The sequence below is a fragment of the Ascidiella aspersa genome, chromosome 9 (assembly GCF_963924565.1).
Source record: "Ascidiella aspersa chromosome 9, kaAscAspe10.2, whole genome shotgun sequence".
Lineage (NCBI taxonomy): Eukaryota > Metazoa > Chordata > Ascidiacea > Phlebobranchia > Ascidiidae > Ascidiella > Ascidiella aspersa.
The window spans coordinates 21,890,541-21,913,908 of NC_139455.1; the positions used below are offsets into that span (position 1 = coordinate 21,890,541).

A 23,368-nucleotide genomic window follows, 5' to 3' on the forward strand; every position below is an offset into this window, starting at 1 on the left:
AAACTAAGCTAATTTATTCTTGGTGCATAGCATGCTCTGTCCTTGAAATAAAATAAAAGGCCCTGCTCAATTTACTATTTTTGCCAACCTTTACCTAGATGTTAAAGTATTATATGGCTCTCATGGAATTACAGCAAAGAATACGTGGCTTATATGGCTCCCTTAGCTAAAAAGGTTATTTTTTTGAATTTATGCAAAACTCATGAAAATGCTAAGTTGATATTTTTGTCATTTGAAAAAGACAAACTAGCAAGACGCTGTTTATTTTAGGAAAATGTTATGTAAACAGTTGAAATACTATAGTTTTCTTATTATATAAACGATTAATTGGCATTTATCGATTTTGACCTAAAATAATTTTGACAAAATTTTGACTTTTTTTGACAAGTCAAAAAATTCTCGCCCGAGTCATACTTGTATAGGACGAATAGTGATAGGCTACTACCGCATCATGTATTGGCTCCGATGCGAAATTATCCTATAAATACATATCCCTGCGTTTACCTAATACAAACGCCTTTTTTCAGTTTTGAGAACAACATTGGTTTTGCCTGTCAGGCCGGACATGGTATTAGAGGATGCTAAAATCTGGCACACGTGTCAGTTCAGTTTAGTTTGCTATGTTGTATTTAAGGGGCGCATAAACAGTACACACGGTGTACTTTTACTAAATCTCAAGCACAGTGAACTAACGCGAACGAAAATCACAAACGAAAGGGCTACGAAAAGAAGTAAAAGTTTTAAGGGGAAAACAGAAACGTGAATGAGCTCATAGAGTGCAAAAAAGTTGTACCTTGAAGTATTTCGGTCGCCAAAGGTTTGCACAGATACAAGACAATGGGCAGTCGGCGAAAAATGCGAGAAAATACACGAGACATTTTCGAAAAAGGAACGTATACTTTAGAGTGGCTTGGATCTCAGCAGAAGCTGAAAGTTACATAGTGGTGCCTGGAATGTGGAAGTTTAGTTTCGTGTACTACGCTACAAAATAATTTCTTTGCGCCGACAGCTGGTAATCACGATAACAGGTATGTTTTTGGAGCATAATGGTTGGAGGTTGTATTGAAACGACGTAAGAATATTAAAGCCCCTACTGAAGTAGGTATAGCACTTTGAAATCGCCACCATATTGAAAATGAATAAGGAGATATTCGAAACGTTCAAAATGCTGCCTACCTTAGTATGGGTTGTATATTTGTTACTAGGTATGCCTTTGGTTGTGAAGAAAAGTCAGAAAGGAAAAAAGTTTTAAAATAAGCCAGACTTAAATCCAATGTTAAAGGTCCTTGCAGTCGGCTTAAATGACCCCCCAGTATGCGTACATATTTAGCTTTTGTTTCAGCAAATTGATTTATGTAGTAGAAGATACATCAAAGTGAACAGTAGCTCAATTGTAGCCAGCTTGTTACGCCCAACTACAACCTACTCTAAAATCAAGTAAAAAAACGAAGCTTTAAAATAGAGGTAAACAGACTTGTGATAGCTTAGTTATTACAAATTTAGCTCAGACTGATTTTTTTAAATAAGAGCAGAAACGGAAAAACGTGTGCATGAAGCAGTGTTTCTCAACCAATGGGTCGCCGTTTGATTTGTTTTGGTCACTGACTGCGATAGTTTCATTTCGTTAGATTTACTGAGATGGTTTCTGAGCAAAGATTGCTTCCAAATTAGAGAAGATTGTAATACAGTAATACGGCGACATGGCTCATATCAAATAAATTCGAACTTATTTTTGCTATTGTCTACGCTTGTTCGCTTAGAAATAGTTCAGTGAAGAGATGTGGGTCGCCAAAGCTTAGCTGTTATACTGAACTTACGCTTATCATTTGGGTAGCCGCGAAAAAGGGTTGAGAAACACTCACACAAAGGCTGTAAAAAAATCTTGACAAGAAAAAAACAAAATACTTTTCTGCAAAAACTATTTTGACGCGCTTTTGCCAGATCACGAGCTACAACATCGATTTAAGGCAACAAAAAGAGAAAAAAACGCCAACGAAGAAAAAAAATTAAAGGACAACCGAAAGCGGTCGACACCAATCCGTGGCCGACACGTCATCAGTGCCTACGTCATCGTCGCGTCACGGCGCAGGGCTCACGAGGAGGCCTCGAACCGGCGACCTACTTCGCGGATATAGTTTTCAGGTTGACGCATTTCGAGCACTGCGTCTTTGACCATTTCGACGAAGACCTGATCCCACGTGGCGTGCAGGCGAGACTGCTTCGAGGCTATGGCGCCCGCCTCACGCGCCAAGGTCGCCACAAGGTCACGGGAGATCTGCTTCCGGGTCGCGCACTCCTAGAGAAAACGGTGCTTTTGTGTTAGGCTTCGCTTATCTGGCTGTCTGAGCCCAATCACTAACAGAATATCACCAACATGAAAACTAATGGATCCGATACTGAAGTCTTTAACAGTCAAAGTGGATTCATATCCTAATTCGAATGAAATACAAAACAATGCTAATGAAACAGAAACAGCATTAGTGTAAGTTAAACATCATCACCAAACACTTTCAAGTAACTAACAAGGCGGGCTCCTACCGCGACAAGGTAGTAACACAAAGTGCCATAAGGACAACTACAATGTCAAGGCACCATGTGCTCAGTGACCTTTGACAGTCTGACCGCAAGTAATAGAGTGCTTACACAATTAAACAGGTCATAAAACACTTACATCATTATACGCTTTAGCAAACTCACCGTTAATCGTAACTGTCGGCTACTCCAGTGTGACATTTAAATCGGGCAATTGGGCAAAGTAAAAATTTAAATTAAATCCTTATAAGCTAAACCAATATATTTGAAATGACTTTAAGTCCCAGTCAAGTCATTTAAAAAACTAACTTAAATCCAAATCCCAGTCCAAGTCATTATTAGACCGAGCCAAGTGCAGTGAGGTCATGATTAGAGCAAGTCAATTCCAAGTCAAGTCATTGACATAAAAATACAACGATAAAGTAATAAAATTACTTAAATCATCTGATTATAGGCATTAACTCAACTAAAAATAACACAATACACAGCAGGCAAATTGGTTTACATGCAATAATTGAGATTAATTACTCAATTATATACTTAAGTCAAGTTAAGTCATTTTGGTTAAAATACTTAAGTCAAGTCTTGAAAACACTGACTTAAATGCACTTAAGTGTTTTTTTGTGGTGACCACAACAAGTTTTGGGTTTGTTAATAGCACAAAAAGTAAAAAACTTAAAATCCGCTCGTTTTGTAAAACTTACCAGTTTCCTTGAAGCCATGCTTTTGGCGGGACTATATTGGAGCCCGGCTCGTCCCACCGGCTCTGACGGCCCGGATATTTCGCTTTCGCCATCTCCTGCAAGGTTCGGGATTAATTGAAGTCGAACATATTAGCAACAGGTGTGTTTTTGTTGTTAAAAAAGTCTACGATTAGTTACCCGTTGTCAAATGTGGTTAAAACTTAAAACACACTTTTTGAAAAATGAATAAAAAAGTGCGGGAAAAATTGAGAGTAGGAGTGTACGATAATATCGGATCGAACCGGTAGCTGATGACAAGTGGGGGTAGTATCGGTACTAATCCTATATCAAACTAGTTGGAGTATTTTAACTGTGGTTTGTAATGTAACGTAGTTTCTACCCTAAACAGTATAAGGAAACCAATTTTTTTAACAACCGAGAAAAATTTTGCCTAAAAACCACCCAAAAAAATTACCCTCCCATTTTTAGCACATTAAATTTGCTTCTTTAACAAATAAACTACGAGATTTTTTATACGGTCAAAGGCCGTACTTTCTATCCAAAATACCGGGTTTCGTTAAAATTGAGTTATAGGCTATTCCTAGAGGGGTTAAAAAATCCAGCACACTATTCGAAGTATTGGTCTTAAACAGTATACAGTGTTGCAGTATGAAGACGCGCATAGCAGGCGATTTTTCTACCTGTCTTGTTTTTCTTCTGGTCCTTCGCCGCCTGCTTCTGCTTCAGGTCGCTCATTAGCGCCACCAGACGGAACTGCGAGAGCTGAGAAGTGGCCACTAGGGACAGTGAGCCGAATATCTTCTCAGCGTTCGCAACGCTGGCCGCATCGACCTATGCGAGAAAAATACCATTTTATGAAGTATGTTTATCCTAGTTAGTCGCGAGTCTTCCCCTTTGTAAAGCTGAAAATTACTTTTAATTTTTGAAAAAACTTTTTGTTTAATATTGTTAAGCTTTCGCAGAAAAGCGTTTTGTTTTATCAATGATAAAAATAAAATATCTAAACAAATTTTTGTCGATTTAAAAAATGCAATCGGTCAACTGCAAAACTTTAACCAAACATCCAGCAAAGGTTCTTCGACCTTTGATATGTCCAAGTTGAGGGAAAAAAGTTCCATTGCAATTCTTACCTGCGGGTCGGATCTGGCCCCTGGTCTAATCCATCAATGTCCGATTTTAGCTCAAATAACTATGATGCCATTGCCATATAGCGCAAAACGTTGACGAAATGCCACAAAAAATGGTCTCACAGTACACCTTAGTTACCTCTTCCCCGTTGAGCCTTGCAATATTGAGGTGGGCCAGGCGAAAAAGTGCGTACGACTTCCAAAGGGCGAAGCTGGTAAGCGGGTTTGAGGGCGAGCAGTCGACAGTGAGCGAGTCGAGTTTGCGGAAGAGCGAAAGGGCGTTGAGCTGCTGCAGACAGTGAAGGTTCACCTCGCGAAGTATCAGCGACTGAACAAGTAAAACAAATACGGTTTGTTGCTGGCAGTCTGAATAAATATGCTGTTGCTACCAGACATAGTATAATAAAAATAAGTTGTTCTGGTATATATTTGTTAAACCAACGTTTCGGCTTACTATTGGGAAAGCCTTCACCAGGGAATGACACACATGGCCAACAGGACGCAAAATAAAATGACACAAAGAAAAAAGGAGAAAAAATGTGCGAGACAACGTTCACAAATAAACAGCGACAAGACAACGCAGTCCGAATGTTTTTGAACAAGATAACGCCCCGCTGTTGCGAAATTGACGACAATGGCTTCAAATTGAAGCAAATATTTTTTAAGTCATTTTATACAATGTAAAGAGATCTAGCTTGAAAATGAATGTCAAAGTCAAAAATTCGAGTAAATCGACGACATCCTAATAAAGACGTTTAGATACGCACTTGTATCTTCATCAACTGCTAAATTACAGAAACGTGCATTGTGTATCAACCTGAGATATATATATATATAAGAAGTAACTTTGATCATGACAGAAAAGTCTACAAAATATTGGATTATTATGATTAGTGATGTCCAAATAGCAAGATTAGGCTTAACAAGTGAAATACATTTCCTTTTGAACGTTAGGATGTTAATAACTTGCCTATTTGACCAACGCAATGAGCTGCGGTATGGGGTCGGACGGCTGTAATTTATCCTATTGTTTCTTTATATAATGGTTGGAGGGTGAAGTAAGACGTAGTTAGAATATCAAAGCCTATGCAAATTGGGGGTCATTATGAATGTTACGAAGAATCTCCTTATTTTTTTTAAATGATCAAAATGTTACCTTCTTCTGTATGGGCTTTGATATTTTTTCTACGTATTTCTTTATTAATATTCATGTTCAGACAAAATGCTTGGTAACTCAGTCGACAAAGCAGTGGTCGCATGTTCCCAGGGGCGTGAGTTCGATTCTTAAGCAAGCTGCTTTGTAGATCAGTCAGCGGTGTACGAGATAACTTAAGGTTGCGAGTTCGAATCCCACACACACACAAGTTGCTTGATAACTGAGTTGGCAAAGAGGTGGTCGCGTAGTCGCACGGGCTGTTGTTCGATTCTCACTCAAGCAACAGATGTTTTGTATGTCTGATTACTACAATATTTGACATTATTTCAGATGCTTTTTTCATGTATACATGGAGAAAAATATGATATTTCAAAGCTTATTTTTAAGCCAAATCCTACCTTGGTGTTCGGAAATCGGTTTTTAATCTTGCCGATGTACGGACAAAAGTCGTCGAAGTTGATGAACTGGACCGTGACGGTGGTTACGGCGCTCGACACCTGGTTGCCTGGCAACAGGATAAACAACAACAAAACGGTTTAGCTGGAGTCACATAGGCACAAGATAGCTTTCTAAAACACGTTTATTATCTTTTTACCCTATTTAATTTTGCGTGGCTCTGTTAGGCGAAATAAGGCAGCTTTTAAAAAAGTTACTCAATAAAAACAATCAAATCGTATGGTGAAAGCTGGGCATAAAGTCAGGTTAATTGATCTAAAAACGCAAAGACACATCAAGTCACGTTACTCCAAGAGTCAGGTCATATCATGTCGTCTATTAAAAACAACAACAATGACTAAAGTGCACTCAGTTAAGCCGCCAACAAACAAGTCGTTAAAACACTGTGGCTTACATTCCCTGACCGTGTAACTTATCCACTTCTGACAACTACCTCAACCACCCGCCCACCCCGTCTTTTTACCACCTATTTTGCAAACTAAGCTAAATGGTGCCGACCGTTGATTTAAGTGGCCCCGCTTGACGGTTAATTGCCACTTGAAAAAACAAACACAGGTCTTAACAAATTGAGCCAAACAAAAACTTGTACCAACTCAGGGCGCAAATTTACGCGGCCACATTTCAAAACATCGATTCATTACCCTTGATTGACGTCATTCGGGGCCCCTTGGCTAACTTCACACTGTCGAAAGGCCTCTGGAGTGCCCTGTGATCGGTTTGAATCCGGTCGAAAAATCTTCACGCATTTTCTTTTGAAGTGGACCTGTTGACTCAACTACTATGGTCTGTGTTTATGTATGGTGGCCCAAGGAGCAACCCGCTAATTCAGTGGTTCCCAAACTTTTTTGGCTCGCGGCACACTAAAAAAAATCTTAAGCTATTTCGCGGAACACTTTTAACAGAAAAACAACAGAATGATTTTACATTCGCCCTATAAACACACAACAAACTATATGTTTATGCCTCAAACTTTTAATTTGAAATGAATAGTGCGTATTTAAGTCTAAAATGCTTGAATGTATGCCAATTGGTAATAAAAATATTTTTTTTTCCGAAATTACTTGACAATCTCTCGAGGCACACTAGTGTGCCGCGGCACACAGTTTCGGAATTACTGCGCTAATTGATGTTTATCGTTACACTATTGTTTGCGATCAAAAGAGTCGTAAAACTTATTTGGAAGGGCCGTGGGTTCATCGTAAATGACACATACACCTGACACCTGTCTTTTCTCCCAACTAGCAACTCCCGTAAGCCAGACAAACAACATTATCTCAAGAGATTTTTGTGCAATATGACTGAAGAGATTACTTTTTTGGGGGCCTTCTTTTTTAGTATTTCCATACCTTTACATAAGTTTTTAAACGCTGTCAGACAAATAAAATAATTCCAAATAACTCAATTTCCTGGTTAATTGGGGCGTATCCAAGAATAAAAGAGAATCACGCCCCATGTTTTAAGCAGGGCCATGGAGTCGGCTACAAACAACCCAAGTCAAACCAAAGAGTCCGATTTAGTCTTTAAAAAAATTCGACTCCCGAGCCCCGAGTTCTACCCCAGCCAATTTGCTAGTAGGGCAAGTCCCGAGTCAAACTTCAACTCTACAGTCTATATGTCATCCATTTACGTAACTAAATTAGATGGAATAAACAGCAATCTACTCAAAAAATATAACTCATCAGCCAACAATAGATAGTTGGAACAATTGGAACTATTTGCTATTCCACCTTTACAATTTAAAGTTCGAGGCCTTATCACAGAGAACTGAGAACTGCGCATGTGCACTTCGGTCCATGAGATCGGATAGTCTTACGTATAGTGTTACTCCCGACACCGACTCCGTAGCCCTTATTTTTAACCGATTGTTTTTGGTCCATATTAGGCAGATTCCCTGTCTTTAACCGAATAATAACACAACTTACCCCACTTTTACCAACCCCCACATGGCCAACTTACCCCAGCTTTTATCCAAGGATTCAAGCGCCCCAGGTCCGAATAGTTGGAGGTGTTCGCCGTCGATTTCGGCCAAATATGCTTCAGATATATCAAGGGAGGTAGTGGCCATTGCAGAAGGTCTGGGAAGGAATTGAAGAACGTTAGAGGTCTGAACTCTGAATTGCAGAGAAATCGAACCATACTAAGCAAGCTGGAATGTTTTGTTGAACCTAAATGTTGAACCTATTGCTATAACTATACATTCGTATTAGATATTTTTTAATTGCAATAAAATAATCCTAATCTTGCACTGAAAGTGTCAAAAAACTGATTTTTTTAGAAACAAATATTACTCCCACAAAACGTCCAGCTCTATGCAAAAATATTTTTTAACTATATGTAAAACTTGTTTATTTATAGGGATATGTGAAACACATAATGTTGCGAGTACGACTTACCCATTTTTAGTAATGTTGTTGTTATTTGCATTAAGCCACGACGACCTGTCCATTTTTCTGTCTGGTAATTGGTTTCTACATGAAGAAATATTTCAGGTGTCAAGAAAAACAATATTTGTCGTTAAAACAAAAACGACACGGACTCAGGGATGTTCGATAATATCGGATCGGACCCGATACTTCTATATACGATTTCCATTGATAGTGTCGGTACTCGTCTGATACTAGGGTGGTATCGGTGCCCATACGATACCATATTAACTATCGCATTCAGGTAAGGGGTATAACCAACGTTTTTTTTTATCATAATAAGGGTAATTTATTCTGCAAAATGTAAATGAACTAGCGAGTTTAAGTGTGATTCCTAAAGTCTAAAGCCATGCCAAATTTCGGTTGAAAAACCTAAAATTAAATATCTTTGTACGGCTTTATTTCTTCTATTGTGCTTATAAGAAGATATGAGGTATCAGTATTGGGATAAAATACGAATTATCCGACATATCTACAAATAGTTACTGCTATTAAAAAAAAAATACGTTAATGATCTATTATAAAAGATTAACTGCTTTAAATAAAATATCAAAAAGAAACTGTTTTTCGATAACATGCAAATTTTCTAACCTGGGCGTTGTATCGGCAGATCCGGCGTCGGGCTGCGCGAAGAGACTGTCCCGGGCGCTGATTGGCTGGTCCCAGAGATGATTGACAGGGTAGTGCGCGGCCTCCCACTGACGAGCTGCATTGCTAATTGCAAGTCGCTTCTTTTCTTTGGCGATCGCCTGAGAGTCGTAATAAATATAATTTCATGGTTGCAGCACTTTTTTTTGAAAAAATGCAAAGCAATTCAAAGACTTTTCAAAGAAAATTTACAGGATGACGTGTTTTGAACATAATTCGAACTTGCCAAACAGAAAAACGGCATGGTCAACGCAACAACAAATAGTTAAAAAAATTGTTTTGTGTGGCACTTTTAAAACGCATAACTTAAGCTGAACATATAATAAATTCAATTCAAACCTATGATCACGTCATCCATATATCACGCCTTAGGAATGAAAAGTAAGGCTACAACTTTGATTTATAATTTAACATTTCATTTTCGCCGTTTACGGTGTTGGCCATGCTGGAAAAAGTTACAAACGCAAACAGCAGAGCTCAAAATGGTATACCACATTAGTAACTATAGTGAAGACACAATACTTGGATTTGCGCAATAAAAGTTGTTGCCAATAACTAAAAACAACGTTGTCCTCGAAAGGCCTACAAATAGGTTGTTCAGATGACAAATATTATTCTAAAAGGACTAGAGACTATACGCTATCGCTAATTGCTTTTTTATCGTGTTTTGATCGCGTCTTTTCTTGATTTTTCCTTTGTGTCTTTTTCATATATTGTACGAGCGTTTGGTGTCATTCACCCTGACGAAGGCGACTAACATAGGTTGTCGAAACGTTGGTAAAAAATTACAATTACAAGGGCTGTTTTTTGATTAATATTGCTCTGAAACGTTCGACGTCTCGACTTTTTCTTCTGAAAACATGGAAAGGCGTGTGGATGAGGTCGGTACCCTTTCACTATCGGTTAATCGACCAGTATAAACATGAAGGGGGTATATGTGGGCTGCAAACCTGTTTGTGAACTTCACGTTTCCTCTCCTCTTCTTTTCTCAGCATCATCGAAGCAACGCGCCGCTCATCCTCCTGAAAAGGAATATTAATTTTTCAAATCCTGGATAAACTGTATATTTTCATTGAATTTACGTCGGTTATAGTAGTAGCCTCGTTAGATGATAAGCATAAGCAATTAGGCAAGGCAACGTCCGGGTAATATTTAATACCAAACCCATGGAATATTTAATAACAAACCAGTTTTATAATAAAGTATGAAGCTCATTCTAAACGTTAATATATATTTTACTTTCAAAAGAAGCACGGCACGTGCCTTTTAAAACAGGAAGATGATTCCATTGTGTTTAAAACAAAAAATGGCGTCGTTTTTTTCAAAAAAATAAAAAATGGCGTCGTTTTATACATTATACAGAAACGTGTCCAATGGGTTGACAGCAATGCCCTTTTGCTCACCGAAATCCGCTTCATGTCCAGCTGCCTGAGATGTGGCATACTCTTGATGACGATTTGCTTGTAAGGAGCTTCGTTGGTGATCGGATTTCCGTCCAACGAGATTTCGCACAAAGACGCCGAGTCGCCCAAACACTCGATGTCGCTCCAACTAAGAAAAAGAAAAGTTATTTTTTTACTTTATTTATTCGTTTATTTTTTTTTTACTCGCCCAAAACTCCATCCAAACCAAGAAAAAAAAGAAAAGGTCGTTTTTCTAATTTTTCAACTTTTTTAATTTTTTACTCGCCCAAATAGCCGGTCGCTTCAATTAAGAAAAATAAAAGTTAGGTTTTTAATTGTTTTACTCTAGATTAGGGGCGGCCAACCAATCAAAGACAGAAAGCCACGTTTTCTATTTTAGTCACATAAAAGAACCGCACCTTCCACAAGGACAGAAATGTATATCATTCTGCTTCTTCACTTACACACATGCCTTTGTCCATCTAGATATTTGGTAAATATCGCACACTATCAATTTTTCGTATAGGTTACTTTTTAGTATTCTTTTTATTAACAAGGCATTGCTTCTTAAATAAATGTCATCACGCTGTCCAAGTTTGTTTTAGGGGGGCGTGGTAAAAAAGTGACGACATAAAGTCAGTCTCATGTGCAAATATACAACAAAAATCAAGCATAAATATACTTAAGGTTAGGTCGACAAAAGCCTTTGCCACGTAGACGTTACCTAACTGCCAAGAAATGTTCGGTGTGTTTATGCTTACACGATTCTTGAAACGCGGTAGGACTTGAGAAAATTTAAAAAAAAAATGATCGCGAGTCACGAGTCCGACTCCAGCTAAATGTGCGCAGTGCGGGTCAGTGGTTCTCAAACTTTTTTGCACTGCGTACCACCTCGAGCGTCTATTATCTTGTTGCGTACCAACAAATTGTCGAAAAAGCCAACTTTACTCAAAATGTATATAGGATTATTAACAGGGGTGGATTAGCTAATTAGTTAGCCCGGAAATTTCAAAACAAATGCGGCCCACTACTCTCAAAAAAATTTCTCTTTTTTAACTTGCAAGATACTGGTAGTCAAGTTTTGTGATTGTTTGTTGTTTTGCTATGATGTCATAAAGGAAATTTGCATTGATGATCCGGAAAGATAATAGTTCCTATCGTTAAAGAAGCATAAAATATTTAACTATACAATCAATACGATGAATATATAGTTTATTACAATAACAAAAAATGCTTAACCTTTTGGTAAAACTGTAATTTTACTTAAAAACATACTGCGTACAGCGTACCACCCAAAATGACTTCGCGTACCACAGGTTGAGAACCACTGCTCTAGATTAACACAATCGCGTCTCACTTTTTACTAAACAATGTTATTTTTAAAAAAATCTTCGGCTACAATTATATCAATGCAACGGGTGAGACTTTTTTCAGAAATTAATCAAATTAAATGAAATTCTGTCGTTCGCATGTTATCACCACGGTTTGTTTCAAAATACACTGCCACTTTTCTTATAAGTAAGACTTACGCACAAGAAAAGGAGAATTTTCACCCATATAACTGCACATAGCAAAAAGTTGTTAGCAAACTAAAAAAGCTATAGCAAATTAACATTAAACATAAATGCTAATAAAATTCACAATTTTAAAAAGAAGGATATGCCTAATTTTTATTGCTTAATCCATATAAATATAGCGAATACTACAGGGAAAGAATGTACGAATTTTTAACGGCTGTGTAACTTCCTAATATAGTTTTAAATTGAACAGCGCGTACATCACAATGTTACAAGTAGCACAAAAAAATCAAAATCCAGCCCCAAAACTTGTAGCAACGACCGCCACAGAAGTTCATTTGTCGTATAGCTTATTTTTTATTTCCACTCACCAGCTAATGTTGTTAAAGCTGAGGAAAAGTCGCTGTAGCGAAACGAGCATTTCCACTTCTTGAATGGTGACGATGGAGTTTCGTCTGAGGTTAAGTTCAGCAAGTGTGTCCATCCCAGCCAAGTTACTAACACGCTGCAAGCAACAAGCCAAAATCCTTAATTTGAAGACAAGTCGATGACAAAACAGCTTAATTTGGGAAAAAGTCGTTTTAGCATAAAAATACCGAGGTAAAGTGTAATCAATTAATTAAAATTTTCAAAGTTGACATACCTAATCGATTCCAAAAAAATTTTGCATGACCAAGTTTTAAAAATCAACATTTATTTTAAGTCAAGTAAATTTTTTTTTAAGTCAAGGTATGGTATTAAATCAAGTGATCTCTATATAAAATAAATATTGTTACAACTTGTATAGGCATATGCGGCAATGCGTAACATGAATGTCAATCGCCGATACGATAACGATGTTATCAGGCAACTTTAGACCAGTTACGAGAGTATCGAATAACCTTAGCCCGATAAAATACTATCAGACAACAAAAGCACTGATAAGGCAATTTGAACAAACTTTAGTTAAAAAAATGACCGTTTTAAACACACTAAACCCCAATAAGATATTATCGGACAACTTTAGACCAGTTACGAGAGTGTCGAATAATCTACCCGATATAAGATATTTTAATATAAACATTACCCCAAAAGACAGTTTTAGACATACTAAACCACGATATCACATTAAAGGACAAATTGAGACCAGTTACGAATACCCTAACACAGGGATGTCCAACCTGCGGCCCGCGGGCCGCATTGCGGCCCGTCTGATATTTACGTGCGGCCCACCACTAATTCTCACCTTCAGTATCCTTTATTAAAAACAGTTGTTTCAAATATCATCAAAACGTGAAGATCGCGCAGTATTTGATGTAGGCATAATCTTGTGTTTTTTATAATCGAGTCTAATGTCGCATTTCAACATCCATCGAGCACATGTGCACCCATCATTGCTAAGTAAGATGTTTGTTTTTCTGAATGTGTGTTTTTCCGGACCGTTTTAAGGAAATATGTCAGCCCAAACACGTGAAAACTTAAATTTTCGCATATTTGCGCATAAGTTCACTCTCGAAGAACGGGTGTTTATAAGTTAGGTTGTTTTATGACGTCACGATATGACGCAACTTATGACGTCACCCCTTTAATTTGAGAGATTTTGCGGCCCATCGAAATTTGTAAAGTGGCAATGCGGCCCATTCTGCTAAAAGGTTGGACAACCCTGCCCTAACACCTAAAACAATCGGACAACCAAAGCTCTAATTGGATAGTGCAAAAAATCTTTAGCCATAAAAACAACAGCTATGGACATACTAAACCAGTGTTTCTTAATCAGGTAAATGGTTCACCCCAGGGTGAATAAAATTTTTGCAGGGGTGAACCAACCAAAAGGGGTGAATAAGGGTGAATCGTCAGAAATGGATAATAACAACCTAAGTCATTTTGTGCTGTTATATATAGACAAGATAGTTCTATCATATCATGAGACAAGGGTGAATGAAATCTGGAGATAGATGCTAGGGGTGAACAAAACTAAAAAAGTTTAAGCACTGTTATATATGACATATGGGACAACCTCAAAACATCGCTTACCACGATTTGGTTTCCTGCCAGATTGAGAACTCTCAGCTCGGAAAGGTGACTCAGGTTTTCTACGTCACGGATCTGGTTGCCATGGAGATCGAGCACGTCGAGCTTTGATAGGCTGTCCAGACCGCTCACGTGACTTATCCTGTTGTGACGTAAAAAAAAGAAATTTGGCAAAAAAATACGTGCGTGTCCAAAAACGAGTACTTGGAGATAACCTTATGCAACTGTAATAAAAGTGCAAAAAACGAAAAGCTTTTCTTCATTTAAAGACTTTTGTCTGATTATTGTTAAATCAATCAATAAAAAACTGTAAAACGGGCCCCAAAAAATAAAAAGTGCATTATGCAAACTTTCAATTCTGAAGTTGAACCAGTAGTCATAAACTAACCTTCACTTTACTCTATTTTACATTTCTGTAATGTACGCGACGCGAACCTTTTTGATCCACAGACTTACTTCAATAGTATCAGTCAAACGAAGGGCACACAGTTTGATATACTCCAAATACTTTTTCATCATACATACAGGTATTTTTTTTTTCTTTACGGAACCCCAAGGGTATGATGATCCCTGTTTGTTAACCACTGTAACAGACAAAAGAGACTTCCCACCTATTTTTGCCGAGCATTAGGACTCGTAGGGACTTGAGTGCCGAGAGCCCGCTCATGTCCTCGATGTGGTTGTCATAGAGATCGAGGAAGATCAGTCTCCGGAGGTTGGAGAGGTGCTGGATGCGAGTGATGACGTTGTGCTGGAAGTTGAGGAGGCGAAGGTGCTCCTCTCCCTCCAGGATTGGACACACAGAGAGGTGGCGTCTGGTGAAAAGATAAGTTGGATCAATTGGAATTTGTATTTGTAATGTAATTGAGGCATTTTAATTGTGTGTAATTGTAATTTGGTAAAAATTTTGGCTCAATAAATTGATACAGGGAAAATTGAAGTTTCAGTGCCCAAAATTGTAATTGATATAATTAATTAATTTTTTTAATGTAGCCTAGTTGAAACATTTAAGGAAGTAATTGTAATTGAACTGAATTAATGTAATTGATCCAACTCTGGTTAAAAGATAAAGGAGGAAAGAGGAATAATCGTTACCATCAGGAGCGTAGCGTGACGTTTAGTGTGATACATTCATTTTGTTTGAAACATGGTTTCTACGTTGTTGGCAGGTCGAAACACACGAGAGGCAAAGTAAAACAGCATTAAGAGTCCAGTTCCGGAGTCACAATGTAAAAATCGCTTCGTTGGATCACTTTGGTATCGTATAGGTACCGATACAACCCCAGTATCAGAGGCAGGGCTGCGGAGTCGGAATCGGACTCGGGACTCGGGACTCGAGAAGTCGGTTTGTTTTTGCTGGAGTCGGATTCGGGACTCGAGTAAGACCTTGTAAAACTACCCGAGTCCCGAGTCCGACATGCGCATGCGCAGTACCGAATTTTAAAACTGACATGGCCGCCAATTGGAAATTGTAAAGGTGGAATATTATATGGCGGAATATTTTCCAACCATGTATTGTGAGTGAATGAATTATGCGACAGGTAAATTGGTGAAATACAGGCTGTAGAGTCCGGGCCGGATTCGGGACTCGACAAAATCGCACATTTGACCGGAGTCGTACTCGGGACTCGGGAGTCGGACTCGGGTTTATTTTTTTGGCCGGAGTCGGACTCGGGTTATTTTTAACCGACTCCGCAGCCCTGATCAGAGGAGTACCGATACTTACACTTGACACCGGATTCGATCGGATATTATCGCACATACCTAAATGTTTTTGTCTATTACCTTGCCGTGTATTAAAAGGTTGATTTTCAAGTTAATATTAACGTTTTGCAGCAAGTCCGCGCTTTGTTTACTTTCTTCATTTAATTTATCTAAAAAAAGTTTAAGAACCAATGATGAAACGGCTTGAACTTAGAACTAGTAGAAATATCAAAGCCTGGCTTACAAAAAATATCAAAGTCTACACAGTCTGGGGATTAGACGAAGAATATATTCCAAAGCCTTTTAGAGACGGTGATTTTCAAAACTTTTTTAGGTTTAAGGGCACTAAAAACTAGAAATATTCACGGCAAACTTTCATCATTACACAAAAAAACGAATCCAAGATGGTTACAACTTGACCATCACCATTACTACACAGCATGGCGATAGGAAAATAGAACTCCTAGTTTGTGATGGATTGTGTGTAATTGGTCTCGTATTCTTGCCTGAATGTTAACTGTAATACTAATAAGCATACAGTGTAAACACCCTCATAAGAAGTAGAATTGCACTTCTCGACATTCCACTTGATAATCAGATTATTGACGTCATAACGTATTGGTGACGCCATTATATTGGAGTTTGCAGTTTGACGTAGAGGCGATTTCAAGAGCTAAGAGGTTAGCATTGTTTAAACGCAATGGACTATTCTGGCGTCATAATGGCTGGAGTTAGACCAAGGAGAAATACCATAGCCTGTAAGAAACATGTGGCATTGTTCGAAGATTCCATTTAAATAATGCACATTATTGACGTATTAATTAGTATAGTGGTATTTAGACACAAAAGAAACATTTTACATTTTAAGACTATTAGAAGCAGTTAATACTCCTGAAAACTTGGGTTGGACAATGTTTAAAAATATGTGGCGTTTTCCGCGTTACACCTTTTATTTAGCGACCACAAAGTTGTTTTTTCTGACTCGCCTTCAGGTTGTGAAATCACCTCGTTTTAATGTTGTTTTGTTATTTTTGACTTGCCTTAACGCTGTGAAATCACCTCGTTTATTGTTGTTTTACGCTTTTCCGATTAGTTGTGATATGGCTTAAGCCAAAACGCCAATAACAGAGATCGAAATATTCGGCCTCTTAAAATATTTTCAAACCCTAGAATGAGTTCAATTTGAACTTTGGCAAAAAAATACAAACAAAAAGGTTTAGGAGACGTTATAGTATGTGGCGTACCATCGGCTTCATGGGTGACCTACCTCTGTAGGATTTTGTTTCTAAAGTTGGGGTTGGGAAGCTACCTTTGACTTCAACAACCTATTAGTAAACAAACCCAAAACAGCGTTTCAATAACTATAATCATACAGTTAATAAAGTTCTTAAAATAATATTTTCAAGGTAGGCACACATCCTATATAAAGACAAGATTTCGGAGGTCACGCCCAATGGTTTAAACTCTATAGGTATAGTACTAAAACGCTGTTGTAGTAAGGTTTAGGAAGCAAACAGCTTACCGATCAAGATTAAGCCGATCTGGGTTGGCCGCCCTTTCCTCTGAAGTTCTGTAAACTATTGGGATGCCAGGAGCAGATGGGCTTTCGGCAAATACAACCCGGTCCCCTGGTTCAATATATCATAATATTACTAATTGTTTAATTATACAACGTATACATGTATGCATATACAATTATACATGCATTAACTGATGAGAATATAAAAATTGTTTACTATAGCAGTGGTTCTTAACCGGTGAGTAGTGTTTCCAAGGAGAAATTGGACAGTTTAAAAGGGGTAATTTTGACATGAAGTATGATGCTTTGTTTGACCATTTTAAACCAAAAAGTAGTGTCCAAATCTTTTTTCTTACTTAAATCCATTTTCGAGGGTAACAACACTGCAAAAGTTAATGACCACTCGTATATATAATTATTTAATATCATCATACAAAATTGAAATGATTGAAGAATGACATACCTGGTAAATAAGGGTTAGACTTTTGGGTTGGAATTCGGTTTCTTGCAGAGTCCTGCTGAAATTAAAAGTGTTGAAAACATATTACCATTTGAGTTGAAGTGTTGTAACAAATCAAACTAGGCATATGTAAGCAAATAGAATAGGTCAAAATTATCAGCTAATATTCCACTTGTAACGATATAACTGTAGTTTTTACAGATATTGTTAGCGCTATTTCACCATAAAAATAATGTATAGATTCCCTTAAAAAACAAACAAAATAGATATTAATGAACTTGCAAATTTCTTCTTTGCTTTTCTTTTCATGACTGAATAATTTAAATAGCGTTTGAATTACTGTGTTCTGATAACGCAGAGTTAATATGAAAAATAAAGATTGTGTGATTAAATAAAAACTATTTAAAAAATAAAGCTATTTAAAAAACGGGTACCAGTATTGGATTTAATAGGTTGGCTCAAATGTAAAAAATCGATTATTATGGCTATTAGTCCAAAGAAGTAATATTAGTCGATATTTGTATATAATGGTTTTATATGTTTTAGGTAAAAATTAATATTTTGTTTCACCTGATACAGGTTCTGACTCCCATTCATCATTGCTTGTTCTCCGTCCAACGTTGTGGTGCTAAGTCGGTGGTGGTCACCAGATGATAGCTAAACAACAAAATTAAGCATTTACATGACATTGGCTTAGCAATAAATAGTTTTAACATATTTCTGGTCAACCTGTTGCCTAGATACTTTAAATTATTTTACTCAGTCCCTAGCCAACTTTTGTAAATTAAGCAAACTGTTTTGTGGTACAAATGAGTTGTTGAAAAATAACATAAAATAGCATTCTTGGGTATAATTACCAAGAATCAATGACAAGATTGCCATCTCAAAAGTCTACATCACAAATTTTGTATATTTCAAAATAGACTAAAAATTACCCAAATGTAGCATGATCTCATTTTTCATCCAAACAGCTTAAAGGAAAATGCTACCATTTTAAGCAAAAAAGGCGAAGAAACAAACACCCTTTAGAGAAGGCTGTGTCACCTGAGTGAATTCAGCATTATACACTTTGGCAGGGCTGATGAGGTTTCGTCTGTGGGGATTCCCCAGTATTCTTGTTTCGCTCATTGTGTGAAGGAGGGCCGGAGGTCCAAAACCTACACCACACAAAATGACAATGTCAATGTGGTAATTATTCTTTGCAAGTTGTTGGGAAATAAATTAACTTTAGAGCGGAAAAACATTTTCTGGGTTGGGTTGTTAGTTATAACTAGGGCCATTTTTATTTTAACTTTAAAAAAAAATGTTAACTTTATTTTAACCTAACGAAATTGCTTGTTTGTAGAGGTTCTTCCTTGATTTGATGCCAGTTACCCAAACGTAATATTTTATCACAAAGTCAAGGTGTTATATGGATTATAAACAGTGTGTCGGGTTTTTGGCGATAGATTTAGCTTGCTTAGGCATTTTTGTATTACAGAATGTCAGTAGGCTATTCCTAAAATCCAAACTGTTGATCTTCGAAAAGACCACGTTTATAAAGATGAAATGTTTTAAGAATTATTTGAATACGTAAAATAAATAAAAAATGGTCAATTTGCGATAAAAGTTACTGCTGATCGAAGTGGGCATTGACTATTTGCCTGCTTTTATGGGTTAATATGGTTTAATTGTGTCACAGTTCCTGATTTACAATGCTTCCACGAAAATGTTTACAAAAATTACTCTCAAGAAACACAAAAACTTTTAAAAGCCATAATTTGACAAATTTTGACTTAGAAACAGACCCCTGATGCTGAAAACAACTTTATTCTTTGATTCGTGAACAGGCGAGGTCCTTAAAAAATTTTAACTTTATTGACTTTTGCGGGCGCTAGTTATAACCTTCCAGTTCTATAAAAAGTTTTAAGCGATGATGTAGAATCCTACCACTGTTTTTACAGTAACAAAACTTGTCAAAATTGAAATTGCAATAAAGAAATAAATATTGGAGAATAAATATAACAATAATACTTGACCCACTTAGACCCAAATTTGCACCCTAACCCAAATAACGTCTTGCAATATAAAAATTTTAACTTACCAATAGTTCTTAACGGACCAGAAGCCATGCTGTTAGCAGAACCAGTTTCACTGTGGGCAGAAGCTCTATAAGTTAATGTGTATAAATTTTACAGTAATCTACTAATAACACATAGAAGACAAATTGACTTCTTAGAAGAATATAAATTGCCCCAACACCCAACTACATATTTTTCAGTTGTGAAATTCGTCCCATTTAAAAGTGATGTTTGTTCTTATACAATATTTGATAATTCAAGGGGAAAATACAAAATATTAATGAACCATGATATAGATTTTATTTAGAAAAAAGTAGCTATTAATTTCACATTTAACATATAAAACTGGCCAGAAACTAAACTATTTCATGCATATAATAACATTAATTTCCTGGCAAGTATATACATTTGATTATTAAACGAACATGCCAGCTAACCTGCGATTGTTTGTGGTCTGCGCAATTGGGAGATCTGAAGGCCTGAAAGTGGTGGCTTGTTCCCTCGTCACACGATCGGGCGTTACATGCCTGATGTGTCGGTCTGTCCCCGGGTTTATTGATGCATGAAGAGTCAGTTGAACTGGATGAAGCCCATGCTGAAAGCACAAAAAAATTTTACATTCTCGGCCTAGTGACTTTACAATTAAAATCAGTCAATTTTTGTGCATATATCGTCTAATTTGGGCATAGAATTCCATTTAATTTTGGACATGGAGCTTACCTAAATTTTGAGGTGTGAAGTTGTGCCGTCATGTTTCTATGCACAACTGAGATTCAGACCCTACCACAAGTTCAAAACTCAATCAATTCATGATTTAGGTGTTCAATTTGCTTATTAAGGTGTGTACACCGATTGTTCTCAAACAATGGGTGTGCACCTACCACAGAATGTAGAAAGGGTGTTATATAGAAAGGTGAACTAAACCTATTTGAATGAAATAGATAAGGGAAATTCATTATACATATAATCTAAATTGCTATTCTGTTTGCCCTGTTTTTTTCAAGTAAGTAAAACTTAGTGAAAATAAAATCTTAAAAGCTATTTAAGATAGGGATTTAATTCATGTGCCACATTGCATTTCAGTGCCTTTTTGCCAAATATTATTGGCATTAAGGATGCTTTACTAAAACTACACTACTGACGTCATTTGGCGTAAAAATATGCTGTATTACAATAAAAACATCTTTTCTTGCATATTTATGTCAAATATGGCGTACGATTGCAGTCAAAAATGGCAGGCACAAATTCTGGAATGTAGTGGGACCATCATTCCAAACTGAAAACTTATTGATTTGTCCAAATAATTCACCTAATAAATAAAAACTTAGCCCCTGGTCTAGAATCCTACAGCAGCGTTTAAATTATTAAATTATTTAAGGATTAAGGTGGAGGTTAGCATTTGGGTTGGGGTGGGTTAAGTATCATTATATTTATTTTCCACAGTTTTCAATTTTGACGAGTGGTTTCATAACTGATTTTCGGTACTGTAAAAATATGTGGTATTCCCAAACTTATTCTAACAACAACAACAAGTTACCATTTTCCATCACAAATTCTCATTGCATGTTTTATAAAATAATGTTCCATTTTTCAAAACCAAGTTTTCTGATACTGGTTTAAAAAATTCCAAACAAGGTAAAAATAATAACGTACCGATTCTCTAACACTCTTATGAACAGCTGGCTGTCCACGAAATTTTCCTGTATGATACATCCAAGCGGTAGAGAAGAATGAAATTCATTCATTTAGGCTAGGTTATTTTCTCGCAAAGCTTTTACTCTTCATACCCTTGAAAGTTGTTTACCAGGTTTTTAGAAAACATGTAACACAAAGACGTGCAAACAAATTCAACATGAAGTTAATACAGCTGAACTTAGTGGGTGCGCAACGTCAAGGTTAAATGAACGTTGCATTATTCAAACAAAAAATGGAATATTTTAAACAAAAAAAACAGCTGAGTCGCAAACCTTGGTCACTAGGGTTATCATTTGTTTTCATTTTTTCCTGAGCAATATGGATGTTTTAGTTAAATGATACGAATTAACTTTATCGAGTTATAATAGCATAATTAAATCTGATTAAATGCGACAAAATCAAACTACGATTTTTAAATTTATAGTTAGAAAGAAACTAGCATCACAAAAAGATCAATGAGTTTAGTTGTGACGTTGCTCTGGATTAATCGCCACTCCTAGTCTTTTCTTATAACTTATTTTTAAAAATTTACAATCTTTAACTGTATAAAGGGTATTACTAATGTGATTAAAATTATTTAAAACAATTTCTAAACCAAATGAGCTATAAAGAAGCTAACAACTTTTAATTAAATGTCAACGGCTGATTTGATATATGCAAGCTGATATAACACACTCGTCGAGATTACAAATGCTGTAGTTTTAAGTGTGACCTGCCACAAGTGAAAAACATTTTGCAAGGTACAAATTAATCTCTTGCGTATAAGCAAATTAAAAAGATTTTGACGAATCGTAGTTGTTGCTCTGTGATTTTATGAAATTGCGTTACATTTGTGTGTTACCAAGGTTAATTGTATTGCTGGATATTTTAAAATAATGTTTACGTTTTTGCCGACAACATATTGTTAGCTTGAATATTTCAATTTTGTTAATTTAAAGTAAACACTATTTTGTGAAGGGATAAGGGTCTGCATATTTGTTATATTCCGCTTGAAGGTGTATTATTTTTATGTAGACCTTTTAACTGTTTATTTTTGTAGCTAAGTGGTCCAATCATGTTTGGTAAGTTTGATTTGTGTGATAAAATGTTCTGCATGCGAAACATTCATCAAGCATTCTTATTTGGCTGATGGGTTATTTCTAGTCACATTCACATTTTGGAATCAATGAAAGCCATTTTAGGACTACTGAATATTCTTTAAATTACACAATTTCTGAGTTTACCATTGTGGGTAGATAATCGTAAGTAAGGTGCTGGCCCTTAAGGGAGGGCATACAACTACCTAAGTCTCTTTCATGTTCCTTGTATATATATGTGTCTTACTTCTAGGAGCAGGCCGCTAAAGATTCCTGTCCTTATAACTTCTTGAACCCTGAACAGACTAACGTACTCAGTTGACTTTGACATTGCTTGTTGATTACACAAATCTCAGTCAGGTTGGAAAGTAAGGGATAAATCCCCGCAAAGTTTTCTGCTCAGTCGCAGTCTTAGACGCGCATTTTGGGTAAAATCAACAAAAAATGCAGTCACTCAAACGCGCAAAACTTTCGTCGCGCTAACGGTTTTCATTATAGTACCCCATTTTCAGCCCTGCAAATTTTACAAATAACGATAACGTAACACTGCATTCAAGCCGATTACAAGTAGTGGAGTAATGCTTGATAAGTCTGCTCTGAATTAGGTGGTTTCATTTCATTGTTTCTGCAGAATATAAAGCTCCTTGTTAATACTTCGGATTGAGTTTTATGAAAAATGTTTAATTACATTATTTTCTGAAATTTGTGAACTATTCTTTAAGCATCTGATCAAACCCGATTCCTGACTTTGTAAGCAATCTGCAAAACTATCCCTATGAAAATCTTTTGGGTTCACATCTTATACAAAATTATAATATATTTAGGATTATATCAATATAGTTTTGTATTGTTTGTATGACTAATTCTCTGGATACCAT

At 36.6% G+C, this 23,368-nt stretch overlaps 1 protein-coding gene across 1 annotated transcript; it reads right to left on the reverse strand.

The window, feature by feature from the left end:
- Positions 1-1,252: 1,252 nt before the first annotated feature.
- On the reverse strand, positions 1,253-21,530 carry LOC146133593 (leucine-rich repeat-containing protein 49-like). The gene is made up of 20 exons (XM_083396417.1): positions 21,373-21,530; positions 20,157-20,314; positions 19,743-19,807; positions 18,704-18,816; positions 18,230-18,316; positions 17,663-17,717; positions 17,203-17,308; positions 14,588-14,791; positions 13,980-14,118; positions 12,338-12,471; positions 10,450-10,597; positions 9,997-10,068; positions 8,990-9,147; positions 8,369-8,443; positions 7,932-8,050; positions 5,918-6,024; positions 4,503-4,691; positions 3,917-4,067; positions 3,237-3,331; positions 1,253-2,296 (listed from the first exon to the last, which is right to left on the reverse strand). The coding sequence occupies exons 1-20, from the start codon at positions 21,430-21,432 to the stop codon at positions 2,093-2,095; spliced, it is 2,439 nt and encodes an 812-aa protein (XP_083252543.1). The 5' UTR covers positions 21,433-21,530; the 3' UTR covers positions 1,253-2,092.
- Between the last annotated feature and the right edge of the window lie 1,838 nt (positions 21,531-23,368).